Source organism: Xyrauchen texanus, chromosome 26, assembly GCF_025860055.1.
Source record: "Xyrauchen texanus isolate HMW12.3.18 chromosome 26, RBS_HiC_50CHRs, whole genome shotgun sequence".
Classification (NCBI taxonomy): domain Eukaryota; kingdom Metazoa; phylum Chordata; class Actinopteri; order Cypriniformes; family Catostomidae; genus Xyrauchen; species Xyrauchen texanus.
The window spans coordinates 6,663,975-6,687,679 of record NC_068301.1 but is presented as its reverse complement, the minus strand read 5'-3'; the positions used below and the strand labels follow the sequence as shown (position 1 = coordinate 6,687,679).

General features: G+C 36.4%; 1 protein-coding gene across 1 annotated transcript in view; it reads left to right on the top strand.

Annotated features, from left to right (window-relative positions):
* LOC127619841 (glutamate receptor ionotropic, kainate 5-like) overlaps nucleotides 1-23,705 on the top strand; it is a 118,200-nt gene that overhangs the window by 42,507 nt on the left and 51,988 nt on the right. The window contains 4 exon segments of the mRNA XM_052092857.1: nucleotides 18,055-18,195; nucleotides 18,198-18,221; nucleotides 19,580-19,744; nucleotides 21,551-21,648. Coding sequence (XP_051948817.1) covers nucleotides 18,105-18,195; nucleotides 18,198-18,221; nucleotides 19,580-19,744; nucleotides 21,551-21,648 — 378 coding nt within the window. The 5' untranslated portion in view covers nucleotides 18,055-18,104.

Sequence of the window (23,705 nt, the reverse complement as noted above, 5' to 3'; positions counted from 1 at the left end):
GTAGGAGGCATAACCCAACTCATCCTGTCCTGGGCTATAACTATGTTTGTTTGAGGGTGGGCCAAAGTAGCCCTTAGACGCGCATTATGCAAATGTGTTACATAGTGACGTAGATACTTTACGTAAGAAATAGCTGGACTATAATCCAGCCGTTTCTTGTAGTTCTTGAGCAGTGTTGCCTTTGGGAGAGAATAACTCCCTTTTGTGGGACTTTGTGCTTTGTAAATTTGCAGACCTAGGTGAACAAACAGCTATATTACACACTAAAGGAATAATAGGGCCTTTTGTGACGAGGCAGGCGAAGAATAAGGATCTAAACGCAGCTTTATTAACATGAAAATAATCAAACTTACTCAGAAACCAAAACACAGGGAACCAAGCACAGAGCATTAAACTAAACATGCAAAGACTGACAAACTAACCAGGGGAACAAGGGAAAACAAGGAACACCTGGGGAAATAATCAGGGAATGAGGAACACCTGGGGAAGCAATCAGGGAGAACCAATCATGAAATAAAACTGCAAAAGGACTACAAAACAAACAGGAAACAGGAAAGTGGGAACTAAACACGAATTTCAACATTAAAACCACAAAAACTGGAATATGCGACACCTTTTAAGTGAAAAAATGTCATTGGAAAGTGATAATGGAAACAATAAAGTGACAATAATGACCTGTTAATATTATTTTATTCTTTAGGTATCAATGAACAATACTTTTATACAGCCTTTATAAATCTTTAATGTTAAACTTTAAGGTTATTTTGAAGAAAAGTTATCATTTTGTCCAATGTTAGCTAATAAAGCATTAATGTTAACGCTTTACAACTTTTAATGTTAAAGAGGTATGCGTATATGCAGAAATGACTAATGTTAACATATGCAAACTTATTGTAAATTGTTACCATGATAATATTATGTTTGAAAAATGTGCTCAAAGTACCAGATAACTATTATGAACCTAAAACTATAGATGCTGAAAAATGACCCAATCTTTGTCTGCACTGAAATGTATCACCAGCATCGCAGGTTCAAATGAATTCGAGGCATTGTGCTGCGGCATTTTGAAACTTTAAGTATTTTTCTACTGCTACATATTTTTTTAGGGCATTTTTGCTTTGGATGGTGAAATATTCCTTTCATACTGTCCTTCATGCTATGCATGCACTTGGAAATAACATATTAATAATAAAAAACACTATCATCCTGCCATGTGCTACGAGATGTTTTATGCTACATATTTAGTGCTACCATATGACTTTTAGAATAGAAGCCTCAGGGACACCTGCATTGATCAGTATATTAACCCTATTTAACCTCTTTCCTGAAGGTAAAAACAGGCAGATGCTCAATGCTGTATACTTTCTCTTTCTTATTCCTCTAATGGTCAGATTTAACAGGCAATTAGCAACAGTGGTCTACATCAGGTTCTGCACATCACATTGCTTCTGGAGACAGGAAGATTGTGAATTAGGCTACGTTAGCATGCAAATGGCAGTCATTATATTTTTCATATGTGTGTTTTCTCTAGCAGAGGTTTTGTATGTTGGTTTTAACCACCTAGTTGAAAACCCTCTTAAATAAGAAAAATTTCTGTGAATTTAAAAGTTAACTTTATTATGAAGGCAGATTTGTAACAAAAGATGTGTTCTAAGTACAAAGGTATTTTCATGAAAGTTAGGTCAATGCATGTTTTTACATTTTTACAGATTTATTTTTGGCTAAAACAATGTTTTGATATTTTGGTGCATTACCTTTTCCATTTTTGTTGTTTAATGGATCGTTTTGTGCTTCATAATTGTTTTACTTCTTAAATTATGCTGAAGACCTTATAATAGGCTGTTTATGCATTTGTAGATTTAAAAAGAAAGGCGTACATTTGTGGTATGGTTGTTGTGATGGTGGGGACACGTTCCCCCGTAACCCCCTTAATGTTAACAATAAACCTACACCACTGGTTTAGTGTGCAATATGTTGGTCCCTACTATTGGGGCATGTTGTCACAAATGATGTGAGTGCAATGAACCCTGAGAAATGTTTACTGGTGTAAAAGTGTTATACTAGATCCAGTCTCCCCTATATAATATATGTTTGCAATGGGTTCAAACATGGCTCATCCAATCAAATTTTAAAGCCCAAACTATCCCTTTCATAAGGCCTTCATCACAGTAAAGTGTAATAAAAGGCATAGTCAATTAGGCAGTTTCACCTCTGAAGTAGACATGAAGAGATCTGTGAAGAGCAAAAAGATTTAGTTAAGTATGGTATGATAGGAAGCAGGGTTTGACTGCAGGCATATAAAAAACTTGTCAGCGACACTGTCAGAGTGACAAGTGAAAATCGTTGGACTGCACTGATTGCCAAGCAATTTAGTGCTTATTTGTTCAGTGCTCAGAAAATCATTTGGAATAACTGTCGTACAAAACGTTCCAATTTCATATGCAATATTTATTTAGAATACCTTTTGTGTACCGCTGATATACTGTGGTTCAGGTTTTAAAAATATGCTGAATACTTAATCAAAATAACACAGCAAGTGAATTTGAAATTTAAACCTATATACACTCTGTCCCTTATGCATTTTGAATGATCTGATTGGGTATACACATTGCATTTACACTTGACAAAGTAATTTTTTCTCAGAAGAACATTATATATATATATATATATATATATATATATATATATATATATATATATATATATATATATATATATATACATATTTATACATATATATATTTATACATATATATACTATATATATTTAAGCAATATCACATGAGCAAAAGTGCGATATGGCCCTACATCAGCACTGCTGCAATTCGGCCTGTGCTGATTTAGGGCCATATAGTACAATTGCGAGTGTGATATTGCTCAGATACTTTTGTTTAAAGCTGTTTAAAGCTTTTGTCCTGGCTTTAGTAGTGTAGTAGTAATACAAGCGATCACGAAGAGCTGTTGTATGTAAACGGCTGATGCGGATTCACTTCACGCTCACCTAACTGGCTCATATTACACACAAAAATGATCCTTTGCCACCACCTGCTGGCTAACATATGTAATGTAAAAAAGAATACAAAAAGTAGCTCTTAACACATCTGCACTGCTCTTACACTTTAGTTTAGAATGGCTTGAACACAATCAGAGTGATGCACACACAGTGAAGTGTCAGACCACCAGTGCTCATGGAAAGTCTCTCGTCCAATCAGATTCGAGGACCGGAACTATACAATCTGCTCTACATGCTGTCATAGGTCGATTTGGGAGGTGCATCTTGTATGCATCTTATAGGTGGTTCGAGTGATTGGAATAGTATCCATCTCAAATGCGTATCAGAGGGCATTTACACATGGTCTTTTCATGGTTAGATGTAGGGCTGGGCGATATGGCTGCAAAAATTATGTCTCGATAATTTTCAGCTCATTGACAATATACAATTATATCTTGATAATTCTATATTTGTCCTAAAATTATATTAAACGTATTTTTATGAATCAAAAGAAACATAATTTAAACCAAACAGCCTTTCTAGCCAAGTATACAGAAATTTAAGGCATAAAATAAAACATTAAAAAAATTTATAATGAAGGAATATTTTCCACAATAATATTTTTCTGAATTATTATTATTATTATTATTATTATTAAATGAGGATTATATTTGGTTTGTAAAATAGTCATGTCTTTTTGTCATATTTACTTCACCTGGAGCTTTTATTTTGTTGGAAAGCTGAAAGTACTGTCGCATTTACTTCACCTTTACCTTCAACTAGTCTTGAACACAGGACAACACATCACATCTTCACACAGGTCATATTCATTGCATTAAATCACAGCCTTTTGCAACTACATAAAGCACACTACAATCATCGCGATATTCATAAAATTGCTTAATTTCATTTCACCAGCAAAATCATTGAGACAATATTCAATATATCACCCAGCCTAATCAGATCAATCTCTGATCAGTAAAAAATATGAAGTGACCAAGTTGAAATACCCCTTTGAGCTGTAGTGACTTCAGGGATGTGAGATAATCGTATGCCACTCAGACACAGGCAGCTCTAGAAAGCAGCAGTTATCAGCAGGCAGCATCTGACCTCCACATCACCTGCTCCCAAGATGCTCTGGAAAACTATATGGACAGTGTCTTCCTGGCTTGTGTGACCTCCTCATGTCACTGCCTCCCCCAAAGGACCCTGTTCACACCGTTAGCACCATAGTAAGAGAGTGAGATCGACAAAATGAAAGGGAGAAAGGCAAAAACCTTGGGCAAAGCACAGATGAGAGCCTGTGGAGAGGCTGATGTTTATCAGTCTAGCTGCAGTTTTAGACTTAAAGTGTCTGTAGATATATATAATCAGAAAGATGATTTTTAAAAAGGCAGTTATTAGCATGAAAATGGCACAGAAAAAGAGGGTATGTGATAACTAAAATAGTGAGGATGAAAAAATGGCTCCTATAGCTTGAAAGAATCTCCATGACGTTTCCATGAGTTTTCCAGGTGATGATTACTGCTTAAGAATCCTAAAAAAGTAATTTTATTCTGAATTGCTAGGGCAGATTTCTATTTGTAGGTTAAGGTCTCATTTTTTGAATGATAGATTTAAAAGATTATACTAATTGGAGACATTTGTACATTTAAAAGACCAGGGATTTTTGCAGAACGCAACCTGTTCTCACTCCCGAAGCATCAAATACAGCCACTGGTGCAAGAGCCCAGCGCGTCAATCTATGTATGCCAAGAGCAGCCTCTAGCATCCGTTTTCAATGCAAGCAGCAGGTAAGCCCAGGGCAGTCTCATAAGGGAGGCTACACTGTCATTATTTGGATACTATCGCATGTTAGCAACATTATGTTTTATTATACCTATAAATATATTAGTGCAATTACATTATGCAATCATATAGATATTTTAGATCCCCTAACCATACCCCATTCCTATACTTATCTGATTATCAACATTACAAAACATGTAACAGATGAGTAAATGTAGTTACATTACACTATTACATAGACATTTATGAGCACCCGACCCCATCTCTGTGCCTAAACCGAACTAATTCTCAACAATATACAAGACGGAACAAGCAGATAAATGTACAATAGTACACTCACAATAATTTATTTTAAAATATGGCACAAAAGCACTTTAATAGTATTCCAAACCATATGTTTGCATTGTGTGAGGAACAGAGTGAAACTGAAGGTTTTAATTGCTGAAAAATTCCCTTCAAGAATGCACTGACATCCTTATCCTAGCTAGGAGCTCTTCCGGTCATATCGTATTAAAAGAAACATCGGAATTTAAGTTCGTCACAATCGGTCACGAAACACGCGAGAGCCAATGGCGTGTTTAGTTTATGTTTCAACGATTCGAGAATGGGATGTGTTACGCCGAATGGGATGTGTTACGCCGGACACCAGGGAACCGTGATCAGTCAATACAAATTTTTATTTGGGTCCGTTCTTCACACAAAGCGATCAGAAAAAATGGAATACACCTGGAAGAAAAAAGGTTACTTCAGCAGAGCAGAATGTGTACAGAAAAAACAACAAATTAAACATTAACCAATGCAAACTATTAAATGTTGCTGATTAAATATTAACCACTGTGAATAAATGTTGCTCAGTTCAAATGAAATCATACCCCAACATATCACGTCAAGATGTTAAAATTGTACCCCTACATATCATTTTATGATGATAAAATTCCGATTCTCTTAGCGTCAGTCTTTTGAAAATGTTTCTCATTGAATGGAATTCGCTCATGTTGACGCACAAGGCTCTTGCACAAGCAGCAGTAGTTGATGCCTGGGAGTGAGAATGGGTTGGAAAACTGGAACAAAGTTCCTTTCAATTGTTCCAGAGTTAAAACAGTATTTTTAAATGTTGGGAACTGGTTAATAACTGATTAATTTACAGTAGTTCTGATAATTGTTTAATGAAACCAAAGTCTATATGGTTTATTACAGTGTATTTTCAGAATTACACCACTTCAGAACGAACCGAACGGTCCCAGAAAAAGACCCTCAACAGACAGACTGATATTATCACGCTGGCTTGCGGAGAACTTTTACTCTATACAAATACTAAGCGAGCAAAAACGCTGACTACCACCCCTGGAGTCATGAGTTCGAATCCTGGGTGTGCTGAGTGATTCCAGCCAGGTCTCCTAAGCAACCAAATTGAGTCACATGGGGTAACCTCCTCGTGTTTGCTATAATGTGGTTTGATCTCAGTGGAGTGCGTCGTGAGTTGAGTTGTGCGTGGATGCCGCGGAGAATAACGTGAAGCCTCCACACGTGCTATGTCTCAGCGGTAATCTGCTCAACAGCCATGTGATAAGATGCGCGGGTTGATGGTCTCAGATGCGGAGGCCACTGAGATTCGTCCTCCGCCACCAGGATTGAGGCGTATCACTACGAAATGATATCTAACTGATGTGTAAGGAATAATCTGATCTAACATAAACCAAACAAGGGGAACAGGATAATCTTGAAGTGGTTTACAAGACTTCAGAAATTCCATTAATTTTCCAATACTTTTTAAGGTTTTACCAATTTCCATGACTTCACAAATGAACTTTTCCCTAACATATACTGTTTTTTGCTGTAACAACCCTGTGAGAAAAAAAAGGATTCTTTTTTCTTTTGAAATGTTAAGGTTGATCAGACCATTCCAGACCAGAAAGTTTTACCATTTAAAGAATATCCTGGGTTCAAGTTAAGCTCAATCGACTGCATTTGTGGCATAATGTTGATTAACACACAAAAATATTTCAACCTTTTAAAAAAAGCAAAACTCTAGTGAGGCACTTACAATGGAAGAGAATGGGGGCAATTTTTGGAGGGTTATAGAAATGTGAAGCTTATAATTTTATAACAGCACTTACATTGATTCTTGTGTTAAAACTAATTTCTATCAGGAAGACTCGCACACTTTTTATTGTGAAATTTATGATGACATTTATTTTTTTGTACTCAGAACCGTCATGTCCTGCCGGAGATAGGAGGCAGGGGTGAGGAGCCTACCCCCATGCAGGACGGGACTCAACTGGTGGTGGTGGGGTGGTGGAGGTTGCTGTGTTAGCACACTGAATCAGCAATGTGATAGATTGTGAGCAGACTTATAAAGCAATGGCTTACATGTGATTGGCTAGGAATTACCCAGCTAATGGTGCAATGATGTACAGCTGCTAGTCTTCCCGCTAGAACTACGCTGCGCTTACGTGTATAGTTTGAGCTATTTATTTTTAAGAAAAGGAGGGACAAGTCAAAATACATTTATGTGGTATTCAACATTATGCCACAAATGCTGTGAATTGAGCCTAACTTGTATTGAACCTTGAATATTCCTTTAAACCTCTGCATAGCCATCCATGTTTGGGAGTAAAAAAAATCCCTGAAAGCAAAGCCATCTGTTCTTGAGGTTTCACAGCAAAGAGCCCCATGCTCGCGGGTGCCCTGCTAACCTTTAGAGTCCTCACTAAAAGGTCCAGAGAGGATTATCTAACCATGTGAGTAAGCATGAATATGAGAATAAATACAAGTATCTCTACTGTCTCTCTCTGTTACACAGAATGTTTGGAAACTGCTTCTATGTAACAATGGCATATACATATCATTCATCAACCTCTAGAGTCTATAGGTTCTTTCAAGCATGCACATCAAAGACAGGCAGAGTGCATCCTTCACTTCTATTGGCAGATATAAAGTAATCTCTCACCCAAAAGTACCAGCGCTAAAACCAGGATGAAGGTACTGTAGTAGAAGTGGTCAAATTATGAAGGAACCATAAATCCACTGCAAAAGATGAATGTAGATTTTCCAACGCTTGGTATGAAACCATCTCTTTTTTATTTATTTTCCTCGCTAGTAATCTGGTTTAATGTCGACACCTCTACTTTATGTTTTGTAATCTGGCTTTATGTTTGAAATCCGGCTTTGTTACCTGGAACACACTGATACACCTCTAATCCACCATCATGCAGCTTATCTTCTGCTGGCCTAGTAAATCTCAAATCCTACACCTGTACAATAGTCTGGGCAGTGTGACTGATAAAGGGCAGTGTGACTGATAAAAGCCAGTGCATAGCACTATCATAGCACTATCATTATATATCTGATTCTTTTGACTACATGAAGTTAAGCTGTGGTAAATATGGATGCTTACAACAAACCAAATGATATCTCACCAGTTCTCACAACAACAATTTAGGTCAAAGCTGCCCTGTCCTCATTAACAATCAATTCTATGGTAGATAATGTTTACTGGCTCACATTATCTACAAAACAGACATTTTACACAGTCTAAAATAGCTAATGATGCAAACGATTGCTCGATGAGTGTAGTGGTAGTCCGATATGTGTTTCATGGCCAGTACCATGTCAATAAATATGCAATACAATATAATGACTTAAAATGTAAAAAAGATTAGCTGAAATGCAATTTTATTTTTCTTGTTTTACATACAATATTTACTCAAATTAAAGCTTTTATAGGTTTCCACTGGCACGGAAACTATCACTTCTGTTCATCCTCCAAGCAGATATGATGATAATCTCAAAATGGCCAAATGTTGGCCAATAAATCGGCCAGGGTGCATTTCCCAAACGCATCGTTAGCTAACTATATTCGCAAGTTCCATAGTTACCAACATAGTTAAACGATTTGGTGTTTCCCGAAACCGTAGTTCTAACAAACGTTTGCAAACAGCATCGCAAGTGGTTGGAACTACAGCTCTGTACCTGTGGTTAGAAACACAGTTTCTTGTCAGTTTGCTGTGTGGACATCATTTCACTTTGCTAAAGCTGTCAACATCTGACAACGTTTACATGCATTTAAGAAAACGATTTATTCCGGGGTTTTGCAAAAAGCGGTGTTCGGAAACGTCAAGTAAACGTGAGTGCAGCTGTTTAAGGGATTAAAGGCTGTTAAGAGGAAGCACTTTATCACACACAGTTTCTGTCAGAGAACACAGCTTTTATGTTTTTATGTTAATGTATAAGTGCCGTTAATATGTTTATGAAGAGTGCGCATATGCTCAAGTGCGTCGGGAACATCGAAGTCTCATGGAGAGGTAAACCCCACTATTGCAGCGTCGTATTACAAAGTGCATACTGTTTTTGTCTTCAGCAGCTTTTTTCAGATAATCTGGTGCATGAATAAGTGAGCTATTATAATTTACTATTTACCTAAGTTATTTCTTCACCCCCTTATGTCATTAAAGACATCTCAACCAACATGGTTCGAGCGATGGATGTGCAACATAGTTACTATGGTTTCAGGAAAAGTCGTGACATGCTAGTTCATTTCTAACGATGCATCGTACTATGGTGGGTACACAGTGAGTTAAGCCGTTGTATGGGAAACACAGCCCTGGTCGATATATCAGTCTATTAATAGATAAGAGTCATATCTTTTATATCTTGGTCTGTTGACCTCTTATCAATTTGGCTAGTGTGGTCCAAAGTATATCTTTTATTAAGTTTTACCTGTCTTCAATTCTGATTTATGTACTGTTTCATTATAAAAATGGACATGAACTGTATCTATTTCAATGTACTACAGGTTCAACAATATTAACAGCAAGAAGTGTAGAGTAGATTTCAGTAGCTAAATTAGCTTTTCAAAATAATAGAAACAATGACAGAGAAAGAGAGGGAAAACATCTTTATCCATTTTGTATTTCTAAGGATGACTCATGCACCAAGGTTTGACTTTAAAGGACATTCATTTGTCATAATTACAGCAGCAGTGATTAAATGCACAGCTGGCATTTTGCAGCAATATTTGACTGTTTTAGAAAATTGAATCTTCACAGGAAGCAAAAAGGGAACATTATTGCTAGGTGGGAGGCTGAATGCTTCTCTGTTTTTCCTCTTCTGCTGAATTTAGCCTCATCAGCTTCCTTCTAGCTTTCCTGAAATGAGGAAGGCTGCTCATTAGAAAACATGAAATGGGGCCCCCACTTATAATTTTTAATGTTTTTCCACCTTAGGGATTATTAATTGTTTGTGAGGAGAAGCTAGCTGGAGGACCTCTTTCTAGAGAATGGAAGAAAAATAACAACTTGGACCTGCTTTAAAGCTATCTATAAAATCCATAAATGCATTGAGGCCTATCGGAGATGAGAGCTATATCGTCTAATCATGTCATCAGTTATGAAATTGGGACTGAATTATCTGGTTATCTTCCTGAGGGAAACTTAATTAAAAGAAAATGCCATTGGCACCCCGGTGGTTGTCATTCCTAGACCCACTAATTGCCACTGTATGTAAATATTTAATGTTTAACAGCTCATAAAATGGTATGACAATATCAATGTTGAACACGGAATCACAGCCTGAAGTCCTTCATACAGTCTGTTCTTTGTCTCCTCAAATCCCTAAATAATGTTGTTTCAAAATGTCCTGGTGCCCTTCTGCTCACCCTAGTCTTTCTCATTTTGTCTTTTTTTTTCACTATTTTCTTTTGTGTTAATGTGAAAGAATGCGATGACAATTTTAAATGTGAAGAAAATTACTGATAAATTGTGCAAATGTGTGGCTTATGATTGCAATTACTTTGTAAAGAATTTATTGTTCAAGTATTACTTTGGCATTTGTGAACTTTATATTTGAAAAGAGATATTTAACAATTAACAATTAAATAATGGGGCGGCTGTGGCTCAGGTGGTAGAGCGGATCGGCAACCAATCACAGGGTCGATTCCCGGCCCACACGACTCCACATGCCGAAGTGTCCTTGGGCAAGACGCTGAACCCCAAGTTGCTCCCAATGGCAGGCTAGCGCCTTGCATGGCAGCTCTGTCGTCATTGGTGTGTGAATGTGAGTGTGGATGGATGATTGGGACACAGTGTAAAGCGCTTTGGTAACCTCTAAGCTATATAAGTGTAGACCATTTACCATTTACCATATTTAGTATTAAGGAGGTGTTTAAGACAGGTCATAGAACAGCAGACAATAGGTTTACATTAGGCGAGTTAAAAAATATTGTATCATATTGTATCGTATGATATGACTCTCTCGATTTGATATCATTTGATCAATCAATAAATAAATAAATACAGAAGTGGGATTAAAACTGAAGTGGGCAATGCAACATGAGAGCTGCGACACCGTCTCCTCCCCGGAGAGACGGCGCTGAGCACTCACATTGTGAAAAGTGCTATTCAAATTGAAATGACTTCTGCTGGTGTTTAAGTTACTTTATTACAGAGCTCTGCTTTATATTGCCAATGGCAGACACTGTTGTGTCACTTAAGATTTAAAATACATTTATGTCGAATCCTTGAATAGGTTTAAGCTAATAATAGTGTTGAATAAAATTAAAATAAAATAAAATTAAAATGACCAGTTATCCTTAGACCCTTTGCAACAAAGGAAAAGTTAGCCTTATTTTTAGCTCCTCTCATATAGACAAAGCATCTGGATGGGGTTTGTATGTGGGAGTGTGCATGGCATTAGTAGCCTCGAGCTGATGATTTGTGAGGGTGATGAGAAAAGGTTTGGAAAGAAACAGTGGTTGAAAGTGGGGAAGAACTTGACTGTAAATTCACTGAAGAAGCCTGTCGTTTTGCATTGGGTCAAAACATGGCTTCTTTTACAACCAAAGAAGATAGTTAGTGAGCACAGGCTCGAGGCACTGTCTAAAAAAGGCACATGTCCTGTCTGCATAGACTGCAAGCATCTACTTAAGTACGAGAAGCGTCTAAATTCTGATCACCTCAGTGGGTGCCCTTGAATTACATCTAATGCTCACATTTTCTTTAATACTCACTTTCCATCTCCTTTCAACCCATCTGTTTGGGTCATCTTAAACATATAAACAATAGTCTTTTTTTTATACTTACAACATTCTTCCCAGAGTTTCACCCTCTTCTTTGTTTCTTGAGGCCTTTTTTAATACTCTATTTATTCTGCTTTAATTGAAATCTTTAAATAGTAGGAATTTGCACAAGTAATCAATTAATCTGTCATTTCTTTAAGTTATTGTTATTGTTTATGCATAGTGCAATTTTTTTTCCTAAGAATAACAGGTTTAAAATGTTGAACTTAAATTCAAAAATTTTTTATGTGTTGGAGTACTCGACTTTAAAATGACTCTTCGTCTGAGCAATCAGCAAAAAATATATAGAATATTTGTTATTTTGTTGGAGATATAAATTAACCATGTCAACAAAGTGTATGTGAATAGATTGATATTAATGTACTTTTTATTTAGTCATTTAGTTTAATAAAACATTGTGTCAGTAAGGCAGGTAATTTACTTGCATCTCTGATTTAAAACCTTTTTAATAATATTGAGATGTATTTCTTATACTGTTTCACCCCTTTTGTAAAACATACTATCCACCCTCTGCCCACATCTCTCATCTAGAGACTCTTGCTTTCCTTCCTTTTTTCTGACACACACACACACACACACACACACACACACACACACACACACACACACACACACACACACACATGTTGTGTTTCCATGTTTTATGGGGACTTTCCATAGACATAATGGTTTTTATACTGTACAAACTTTATATTCTATCCCCTAAACCTAACCCTACCCCTAAACCTAACCCTCACAGAAAACTTTCTGCATTTTTACATTTTCAAAAACATAATTTAGTATGATTTATAAGCTGTTTTCCTCATGGGGACCGACAAAATGTCCCCACAAGGTCAAACATTTCGGGTTTTACTATCCTTATGGGGACATTTGGTCCCCACAAAGTGATAAATACACGCTCACACATACACACACACACACACACACACACACACACACAAAGATGTACTTTCCAGTTACCGGTTACCAATATTTCTATGTTTGTTTTGCTGCTTTATAATGGACTGTAACACATACACGCACCTCATCACAAAAAAAAGGAAAATATATACGCTGTGGCTAAATAAGAAGATTATCCCTTCATTATAGTACCCTAGGCAGCACTGATGCCGTGTCAGTGCTGCCTCTAAGGCAAACAAACCTTTTTATTTGCCTCAACCTTGCAGGATGAGCCTACGCTAATGTCCCAAACACACACAGACACATTACAGTCAGGTTGACAAGTGACAAGCATATTAGGAGCACTGAATGTTTCAACATTTTTCTTTCTTCAACAGCCTGTGGAGAAGGATCTTAGCCAGTTGGCTTTGAGTGGCTGTTCCAAAGTAAATCTGAATGATACCGCAGGATGGCGTTTGAGGTGTAATGTGAGAATTAGGATATTGGATTTGACAGCATGAGAGAAATGTCTGGCTGAAATACAGTATTTCTGCTTTTACTGTGGTATATACAGGAGCTAGTCAAAAACCTGATATCTTTGACACCCACTAGTGTTATATTTTATATGTAATATTGGCTCAGTAGAATTGATCATAAAAAGAAAATAGTATTGGAGACTTATGGTAGTTACAGTTAGATTCCTAAAAGCATGATCTCAGGTGCTTTTTGTGTCTTCACACAGAGTTTATAGACTCAACAATATTTTTAATTTTCAACACAGCACCTATGAAGCACACTAAGAGTACTTTCTTTTAAGTAAATACAAAGCAGGTTTATGGCATAAATTGCCTCATTACTGGTCTGATGCTAAGCACTTGTCATACACCCATCTAAGAATGGGATTCATTTTTAATCATACACGCACCAAATATTAAAAGTATGACAAGTGTTCATAGAGCTCAACTGTAGGGTTTTGGAACTAAAAATGTTATTCAAATGCCATTCATCTCTAAATCAAGATTGATTTTGCTACTTGATGATGTATAAACCTTTTAAAACAGAGTAACTATGAGCTCTAATGTTGTTAAATTATGATAAATGCTTCTATTCATTTTTTAAATAGTGTGTATAATTGCAGAATTGCCATTGAAATAGTACACTACTGCCACACCTCAAGATCCACCAATCAAAGAAGTCAGTGTTACCATGGAAACTGGAATGGGGTTGTAGTGAGTTTTCGCAGGTTAGTAGAGGCAAGCTACAGTAGGTTACATTAGTTTGCTACCTTGCACTAGTTAATATGGGATGTTGCCATATTAGATCATTAAAAGAAAGTAATGGAGTTTTATAATAATAAATGAAAAATGTGCAAAACCCCCAAAAAATGTCTCGTTTGGAAGGCTGCGTCCTCCGGAGGTTGCATTTTTCGGCCACATACATCATCGAGGCTGTCTCGTTTCAGAAAAGCGAGTAGGACACTTCAAATGCAGCCTTCGAATGCGACCTTCTTTCTCTGGAATTCAGAGGATGCATCAGGTGTATTCTACGTGGGCACTTGTTACACGACCCACAATTCTTTGCTTCAACGGAAATGTCTAAAACAAATAATACCAATTTGCCCATAAATATGATGTTCAAACGCAAGGAATGTTAATTCCCAAGTTGAAGTACCTCAGTAGATGGGTGCAGAATAAATAGTATGTATAATTATATTCATATATAATTAAAATAAAGTAGATCCATAAAATCTATTTTCTTTTCTCTTCACGTCATTATAACTCTCCTAAATTTTACCTCATACATTCCCTTCTAAAGTGACTTTGTTCCCTTCTCATCTAAGCACTCACGCTTGTTAAAGAGTGGCATGCTGTCATAGCAACCATGTTCGGTTCTGTTTCCATTCGTCCTATGAAGGCCGTCTCGTTTTAACGAGACTTGTCTAAAAGAGGACGCTCAGTATACTGCAGCCTTCAAAGGACGCGACGTCCGGAGGACGCATCCTTCCAAACGAGACACAGCAACTGTTTGTAGAATGAGTGCTTCATTCCTTCATCTCATCTGCACTATGTAACTTTGTGCTCTCTAGCGACATCTGTGGTTGAAATAAAAATTGCAAACAATTTACGGAAGAACACTTTACGTTAGTCGTGTTTCGGCACTGCTCTTCTGGTGGATGAATCTCATGATTTGAGTCATAATGTGCTATTTTCATGTTGATATTATTTTATGAAATTAAACATGTACAATTTAAATAGTACTTGCTTTGATGAATATAAAAACACTCATATTTACATATTTTAAATGAATGAATTTTACACTTATATCTCTTTTCTGACACTACACCCAAAGCGCTTTTACATCAATCACTAACTGTATTATCTACTATTAATGTTTGTGGCTTTTCACCTTGGAATGGGCTGATTTTAATCTAGCCTTAAAACACTAGCTTTAAGAATTTAAAGAGTGATGGTGGTGTAGTGGTCTAAACTACATAACTGGTAATCAGAAGGTCGCTGGTTCGATCCCCACAGCCACCACCATTGGTCCTTGAGCAAGGCACTTAACTCCAGGTTGCTCCGGGGGGGATTGTCCCTGTAATAAGGGCTCTGTAAATCGCTTTGGATAAAAGCGTCTGCCAAATGCATAAATGTAAATGTAAAGAATTTGATGACATCCCTAAAGAGAAAATTAATGGGAATTATAGTTCCAGGACCCAGGCAGCTGAAAAAGAGGCTAGTCACCATTGAAAGGATGTCAGTTAACGGGATGTGAATTGTCATGTGTCATTCTTAGGATGTGTTAAATGCATGTTATACATTTTAAAGGAGAGTCAGAGCAAGGCTCAGTGGCTCCATCGATTATGCAAGCCATTGGGAAATTACATTGACTTTTAAGTTCACCGCTGGTATACGGGAATGCTAACAGTTAAATAACTGAAACAGCAGATCTTGAATTTCTGCCCATTCAGCATGCTGTTCCCTCATGTGGTGTTTACTTGTGTGTGCTAATACTTTCTTATTCCTTCTACCCTCTCCCCTCTCAGTATCTCCCTCGGTTCACTTTCATCTTCTCCTCCACGATATTTCTGCTTTCTCTCCCTCGCTATCTCATACCGACATACCAACATTTTTTCCGTCCTCTCTTCCCTTTTTGGTTTATTCACTTCATTTAGATTCCATTCAGAGTTCAATTTGAATGCATTCAAAGGGCCTTATTGGCAGAAACGAGAAACATTTACTTTGCCCAGCCGTGCAAGGCCAATACAAATCAAGCTGTTGACAAACTCAAACACAGGCAACCCAGGATTGACAGCAGCTTTAGGGATGAGGCACTTCATCTTTAGGTTGACTTGTGTCTCTGTTGCCGTCCATGGAATCACACACAAGCAAACACACACACACATTCACTGTTGGAACAGACTGGAGTCTTTTCGGATCTATTATACTGCATTCGTCAAGCACTCAATCTTTCGCTCGCTTCCCAAAGCTTGTCTCCCAAAAGCCATTTTTGAGTCTGTTTCTTCTGCCTGCATTCTATTCTCTCTGCTTCTCTGTATACGGTTGTAAGGTTTGCTTGGGGTGAACTGATTTATATCACAGCATGCGGTATGAAATGTGTCACTGCAATTGCTGCAAATATGTTTTCAGGTGCTAATATAAAGCAATGTACTTGGTCCTGAATATTTTATTTCACCATATCTACAGCATCTTGCATTTGGCTCAAATTAGAGCCTTGAGAGAAGAAGCGAATACAGTGTGTGCATGTGTGTGGGTCTCTCACTTACCTCTCTCTGCGTGTGATATATACTATATGCTTGTGTGTTTGTGTGTCTCTGTGTTAGTGAAGGACACAGAGGAAAAAAAAACAGGCATTTTCTATGTAAAAGCGGTGCATTTTGCTGCGTCCAAATAAAAATGGTCATCGGGGAATTCTTAATAGCTTAAGTGTATGATGCAACATATGGACAGAGTGGTTGTGGATTGCCCTTAATATAGGCTAAATCAAGGGCTGTGTTTGGAATGGTATATTAGTGTACTGATCACTACAGTACAGTACATATTGCATATAATATACTATATACTACTGTTTTTTAATAATTGTATGTTACAATATAAGGTATGTATTATTGAATGCTAAATGTTTAAACAATAGCATGCAATGTTGTTTTTAAATGACCTGCCTACATGGCAGGTAGAATTTGTTATTGGAAATAAACATGGTCATTTTTATGGGTGTAACGATATATCACAATAAATTAATGTGACGATATACATTGTGGATATGAAAACTGAATTGCAATATACATACAGTATAGTGCTAATATGGACTAACAACATCAAGCAGTCAAAATGCCTAATGCCATAATAAACACAATAAACCAGGGATACTCAAATTTCATAGCTCGCGTAGTGGGCCACTTTTAGAAATTGCTTGGTGGCCAAGGGCCAGTGAATAAAATCACCTGGTAAAGCCTAGTAACCCACTTATTTGATCATCTTATCACCTCACCTTCATCAAAACAGTCATAAATGCTAGTCAGATAGACACTTTCTTTTTAGTCAGTGTTAAATTGTATATACAGTATTTAATAATCGTATTAACTCAAATGCATCACTCTTTTGTATTACAGGCATAATTGTGGTCTCTTTTGAAAGTGAACACTTGGAATTGTGTTGTCCAAAAGTCATAATTAATAAAAGTAATGAAGAAAAACAGTTTCTTCAGTAACAGTAACATACCGAACTGTGCAAAAGTTTTAGGCACTTGTGAAAAATGTTGCATAGTGAGGATGTCTCACCAAAAATAGTTTTCATTTATCACTTAATATCATATAAAGTCGAGTAAACATAAAAAAAGCTAAATCAATATTCGGTGTGACCACCTTTGCCTTTAAAACAGCCCCAATTCTCCTAGGTACACCTGGACACAGTTTTCTTGGTTGTTGGCAGATAGGATGCTCCAAGAGTCTTGGAATTCACCACAGTTCTTTTATCTATTTAGGATGTCACAATTGCTTCTGTCTATTCATGTAATCTCAGACTGACTCGATGTTCAGTGGGGGGCTTTGTGGGGCCCATGACATCTGTTGCAGGGCTCCCTGTTCTTCTATTCAATTTTTTTCTATTTGCAAAAGTAACGTTTGCGAGTCTAACATTTATAATTCTTATTGACACAATAAAGTAGCAGATATAAATAACCATCAAGACTTTTGCACAGTTCTGTATATATATTTTTTAAATGACATTTGACACTTAACACTTTTGGTGACCATTCCCATATTCCTATGTCACCTATGTGTAATTTCTTACCTGCCCTTTAGGTGGCGGTGTAGGCAGCCAGACGACCTTTCTCCATGAGGAGCAGTGGAAGATGCCGGCTCTGCCAGCGCTGCTGCTGTCGATTCATCTCCTCTTCCTCTTCCTGCTGCTGCTGACCATGGCCCCGTCTTTCCACAGCCAGGCTCCCGCCTCGCAGCCGTCAGGATGGGTAAGAACCAACATCGACTTCCTGTTAGACACCAAACAAAATGTGTCTTTCATTTGAGGCACTGAAATAGTGCCTTCTTCATATCATCTAATGTTCCATGTTACTGTGTTGATGCACCAGTAAAATTGGAGCCAGTTCTAGATTGAATCAGTTAGCATCTTGCTTTTCATTCCAGGCCCTAAGTACAAGACAGGACAATAATTAGATGTGGTGCTTGCCTGTGCAAAAACTCACCGCCATGATGGGGTTTGTACCACATTGCTATGTGGTTGCTAGGGGTGCTGGGAGGTTACTATGGTGTTGTTTGGTTAAGTCAAAAGAGCCCACACACAAGTCTCGATGATATTGTGGTCTCTAGCTATACTTTTGTTCCCTTCTTCAATGTAAGTCTATTTGATAGTTTCCATATTTTGTCTTGCACCCCAATAAACTGCTGATTTGAGGTGTCGTTCATGTCCATAACATAAACTGTGCAACAAGAAATATGCAACACGATACCATAGTTAGATTAATACTTCGAGTAATACTTGTGATAACCCCATAACCTTATGTGTAAGCAATAGTCAATTACATTTTTTTCTTAGCAAACTCTAGGCTATACAATAAAGTTCAACAAAGCCACTTACCAAAGCTGCTTCCAGGCTTAATTCCACCTCAGTTCTTCCAGCTTTATCAGATATATCTACATAGATAAAGACTCAATGAAGAGCACTGGTACAGTCTCTAGATAATCCAAGCACTTTACTTGTAATGAAGGCAGCGAGCATTAATGTTCAGCACATATTGGTTCTTGATTGGATTGTTACATGTTTTTTTGTAAATAGTGACCTCCTACTAGGCTTAATCTTTTTAAACTAAAAACCTGTTTCACACCAAAGAAAGCGTGAAGAGATGTCGAGATAGGATAATGATTGCCAAACTGAGCAATATTATCGATTTCAAACAGGAACCTTCTTCAAAGTCGCTTGTACTTTGCTGTTATTTCACAGTATGTGACTGATTGTTTTAAGCATCAGCATGTCCTTGATTATTGCAAACAATACAGCATCATTTAAACTCCAGCAAGGCTCCAAACTGACAAATGAGAAAAATTATTTGTTCATGTTTTCTTTTATAATAATGAATTGTTAAGTTGAAAGCAGAGTACTGAGAAATAGTCTGACCAGTTAACATTACAACATGCAAAAAAAAATTCAATAGTTTCATGAGCTGTAAATCAGTCTTTTAGCAACAAACAAAGCATCTATCATCAACATAAAATATCTCCATGAAATAAAAAAAAGTGCAGATACAAAGCACAAACCTCAGCACAGATAAGATTTTTTGTAAACACAGCATATGATTTGTACCCCCTTCAGCTGCTATTTTAGATGATCAGTCAGCGTGTGGACGTGGTGAGCGGCTGGCTTTGGCTCTGGCCCGAGAGAACATCAATAGTGTGTTGGAGGCCCCTTCCCGAGCTCGCGTGGAGGTTGACATCTTTGAGCTGCAGAAAGACTCTCAGTACGAGACTACTGATACAAGTGAGTCCAACAAACAAGCTCTGACATATTCATTCTCACCAAAAATGATAATTCTCACATCATATACTCACCCTCATGCCATCCCAGATGTGTACTGTATGACTTTCTTTCTTCTGCTGATTATAAATGAAGATTTTTAAAACAATATCTCAGCTCTGTAGGTCCATACAATGCAAGTGAATGGTGACCAGAACTTTGAATCTCCAAAAGTCAGCTAAAAGTAATCCATAAAGCTCCAGTGGTTAAATCTATATCTTCAGAAGTGATATGATAGGTGTGAGTAATTGTTTTTACAATAATTTTCCATTTTCACTTTCATCTTCTTTAGTTTTTTGGTAATTCACATTCTTCATGCATATTGCCAGTTATTGGCCAGGCTGGTCAAAAGACTTAAAAATGACTTAAATATTGATCTGTTTCTCACCCACACCTATCATATCACTTCAGAAGATATGGATTTAACCACTGGAGTCTTGTGGATTACTTTTATTCTGCCTTTATGTCATTTCTGAAGATTCAAAGATCTGGTCACCATTCACTAATATTGTATAGACCTACAGAGCTAAAATATTATATTATAAAAATATAATAAAAACCTTCTTTTGTGTTCTGCAGAAGATAGAAAGTCATAAACATTTGGGATGGCATGAGGGTGAGTGATGAGAGAATTTTCATTTTTGGGTGAAATATCCCTTTAACCATTGGACTAAAATGGACTGATATTTTTAAGGGTTTGTGCCAATCAAAACTGAAATGAAAATGCCTTTTGAATTCCAATTAAATTTCTTAATATTATCTGAGTTTGCATTGAGGTAGCTAACAGGATGCAGAATTATATTTTGAATGTATGGAACTAAAATAAAAATGGAATGAAATTGAAAGAAATTCATATGGAGGTTACTGCTATAAGTATAGTTTTTAATCATTTTAATAAAAAACATTTTTTTTCACTATGAATAACCCATAAACGTGTTATCATACACTGAACATATGTCAGAAACATCAGATGATATTAATAATGCATGTTTGAAAGGCCACTTATAGATTATTTATTTAATTCACTAAGTTGATTTTTATGGACCAGAATAACTTAATTTCCCTAAAAAACTTCCAAATGAACCTTAAACAGAACACAAGCTGTGAAGTTATTCTGTTTCTCACGCCCATTTTACTGTTTTGTTGGACACTGTGTGAAGTTTTGTGAATTTCTTTGAATTGCCATTCAGTAAATAACTCTTCCTGGCATCCCAATTCAACATCCGATGGGAAATGACCAATTCAATTCAAATTCCAGCTCATGAATTGAAAGAGTAGGCAATGATATTTTCTCAGACCTGATGTGTGTATATATAACATCAAGGATAATTCATTTGATGCTAAATGAATTACATGCCCATGTCACACATGAACAGTGTACTGAATATTTCAATGCAACACAGTTAAAAAGCAACAAAGAGAAAAATCTTTTCATCTAAATATACACCCTGTGCTCTCTCTCCCCCTCTTTCTTTTGTAGAGTTAGAGCAGCAATCTCCTGTAGGCAGAGCATAAATCTGAGTTGTGCTTATTGATGTAATTAATCAAAAAGAGCCTTGCATTGACTCCTAATTTGATATATCATCTAGAACCAGGACACAGAACTGGACGGCATCCAAGATGTTGGCTTTTTCTCTGCCCACTGCTATGTCTGTCGCTCTCTCTCTAGCCTGTCCCTTTTTCATTCAGTCACTGTCTTGCTCTAGCACCCCGCTCTATCTCTCTCTATTTTTCTGTCTCTTTCTAATAATACATCTTTAACTCTCTCAGTGTGTCAGATTTTGCCGAAGGGAGTGGTCTCTGTCATTGGTCCAGCCTCTAGTCCTGCTTCTGGATCAACTGTCAGTCATATATGTGGGGAAAAAGAGGTGAGAAACAAAAAGGAAGGAATCACGTGTGTATTGTGTATGTCTGTAACAGTTTCTGAAATTATTAATTCACAATGCTCCTCAGCCACAGGCCATTATTTTCTGTTTGCCTTTGCTTTGCCACTTGAAAAGTATCTCTTCCTCTGACCTCATTTTCCATGTTTTTTCTCACTTCTATTTTCCTTACGGCCCATGATATACTGACATTTCGGCCAGGCAGATTAATCGGAAGATTTTGAGATGATAAATTTGGCCTATAACCATCCACGCTTGGACAATTAACTATTTAATATTAAAATGCATAGCCATTTAATTTCAGCAATTTTGTGAATGCGTCATTTGTGATCATTAAATTTTGTGTGTGTGTTAATGATCACAAATATAAATGCTATATATATATATATATACCTGTATATATCAATATTTGTTGTGAACACTTTTGTCTTTAAAACAGCACCAATTCTCCTAGGTACACCTGGACACAGTTTTACTTGGTTTTTGGCAGATAGGATGTTCCAAGCTTCTTGGAGAATTTGCCACAGTTATTTAATCTGAATTGCTTCTGTCTCTTTATGTAATCCCAGACTGACACAATGTTCAGTGAGGGGCTCTTTGTGGGCCATGACCCTTCTTCTGTTCTATTCTGTTTGCAAAATTAATATTTTGGAGTCTAACATTTATATTTCCTATTGACACACTAAAGCTGAAGATATAAATAACCATCTTAAGACAAATGTTTTTGTGAAACATCTTAAGTGCCTAAAACTTTTACAAAGTACTGTGTGTTTATAGTATATATATATACAGTGTTGGCGAGTAACTGAATACATGTAATGGGAATACGTATTTAAAATACAAAATATAAGTAACTGTATTCCACTACAGTTACAATTTAATTAATTGGTAATTAGAATACAGTTACATTCAAAAAGTATTTTGATTACTGAAGAGATTACTTTGCATTTTATTGTCATTTCTTTCATTTAATATTTAGTCCTTTCAGATGGAAAACATTTATACATATAAATGATGTGATCCAAAGTGCATTTGAACAGCGGTGAAACACTTTCTTATGATGTGTTACATTCATACGAGTAGACAGAGAAATACGATTGAAGTAAGTTTGGAGCAGAAGAAATAGAAATAAACCTTGTGTAAATTGTTAGCTTTATGCTAAGCTAAAATGCTATTTCTAGACATTTTACATGCACATGTTACACAATCATATTATTTATCAAGAAAATTCACGTTGGATCATAATTAATTTTTTCTTGAAAAACCTTTGATATTAGGGCAAAATCATGTTCTTGATAATATATATATATATATATATATATATTTTCCCCGTAAAAATATCTAAAAATCTTTAAAACAAGATCAATTTGATTGATCTTGTTTTAGAAACAACACTTCATGAGATATTTAGGTGTTTCAGAGAATGTATTTTTAACACTTGTATTTTGAATTTTTTATAGTAAAAACAAGTGAAAAAAAAAACCTTGAATAATCTAAAAAAAAAAGAAAAATTACATTTGACAGCATGTATTCTGTAATCTGTAGTGGATTACATTTCAAAAGTAACCCTCCCAACCCTGTATATACATATATATATATATACACACACACACAGTATACAGTATTTTAATATATTATAACATTTACTATATTTTTTTTGTATAAAGGAGAACGTGGTCATGAATGCCAGGGTTGTAAAACAGTACTCAGAAATTACACAGAAAGTATGGATACCGAGTTCAAATTTTACTCAATTAAAATTCCAAGTATTTAGCCAACAAACATAATTGAGTGACAGTAAAAAAGCATTCACATTAAATTGTACTTAAGTATTAAAAAAGTTAAAAGTCACTTTTATCCTAGCTAGAATGAAATCAAAAGAGGAGATTGTGTGAGAGAGGATGCTGTTAAATTCAATTGGTTTTGCAAAATGATTTTATGTGGCCTGTTGTATGTTACACAGCAGTTTCCCATAAACACTTTTCGCTCTGTTCCTCACAATGCTATATTATGACATATAAACACTTTAACTATAGTGCATG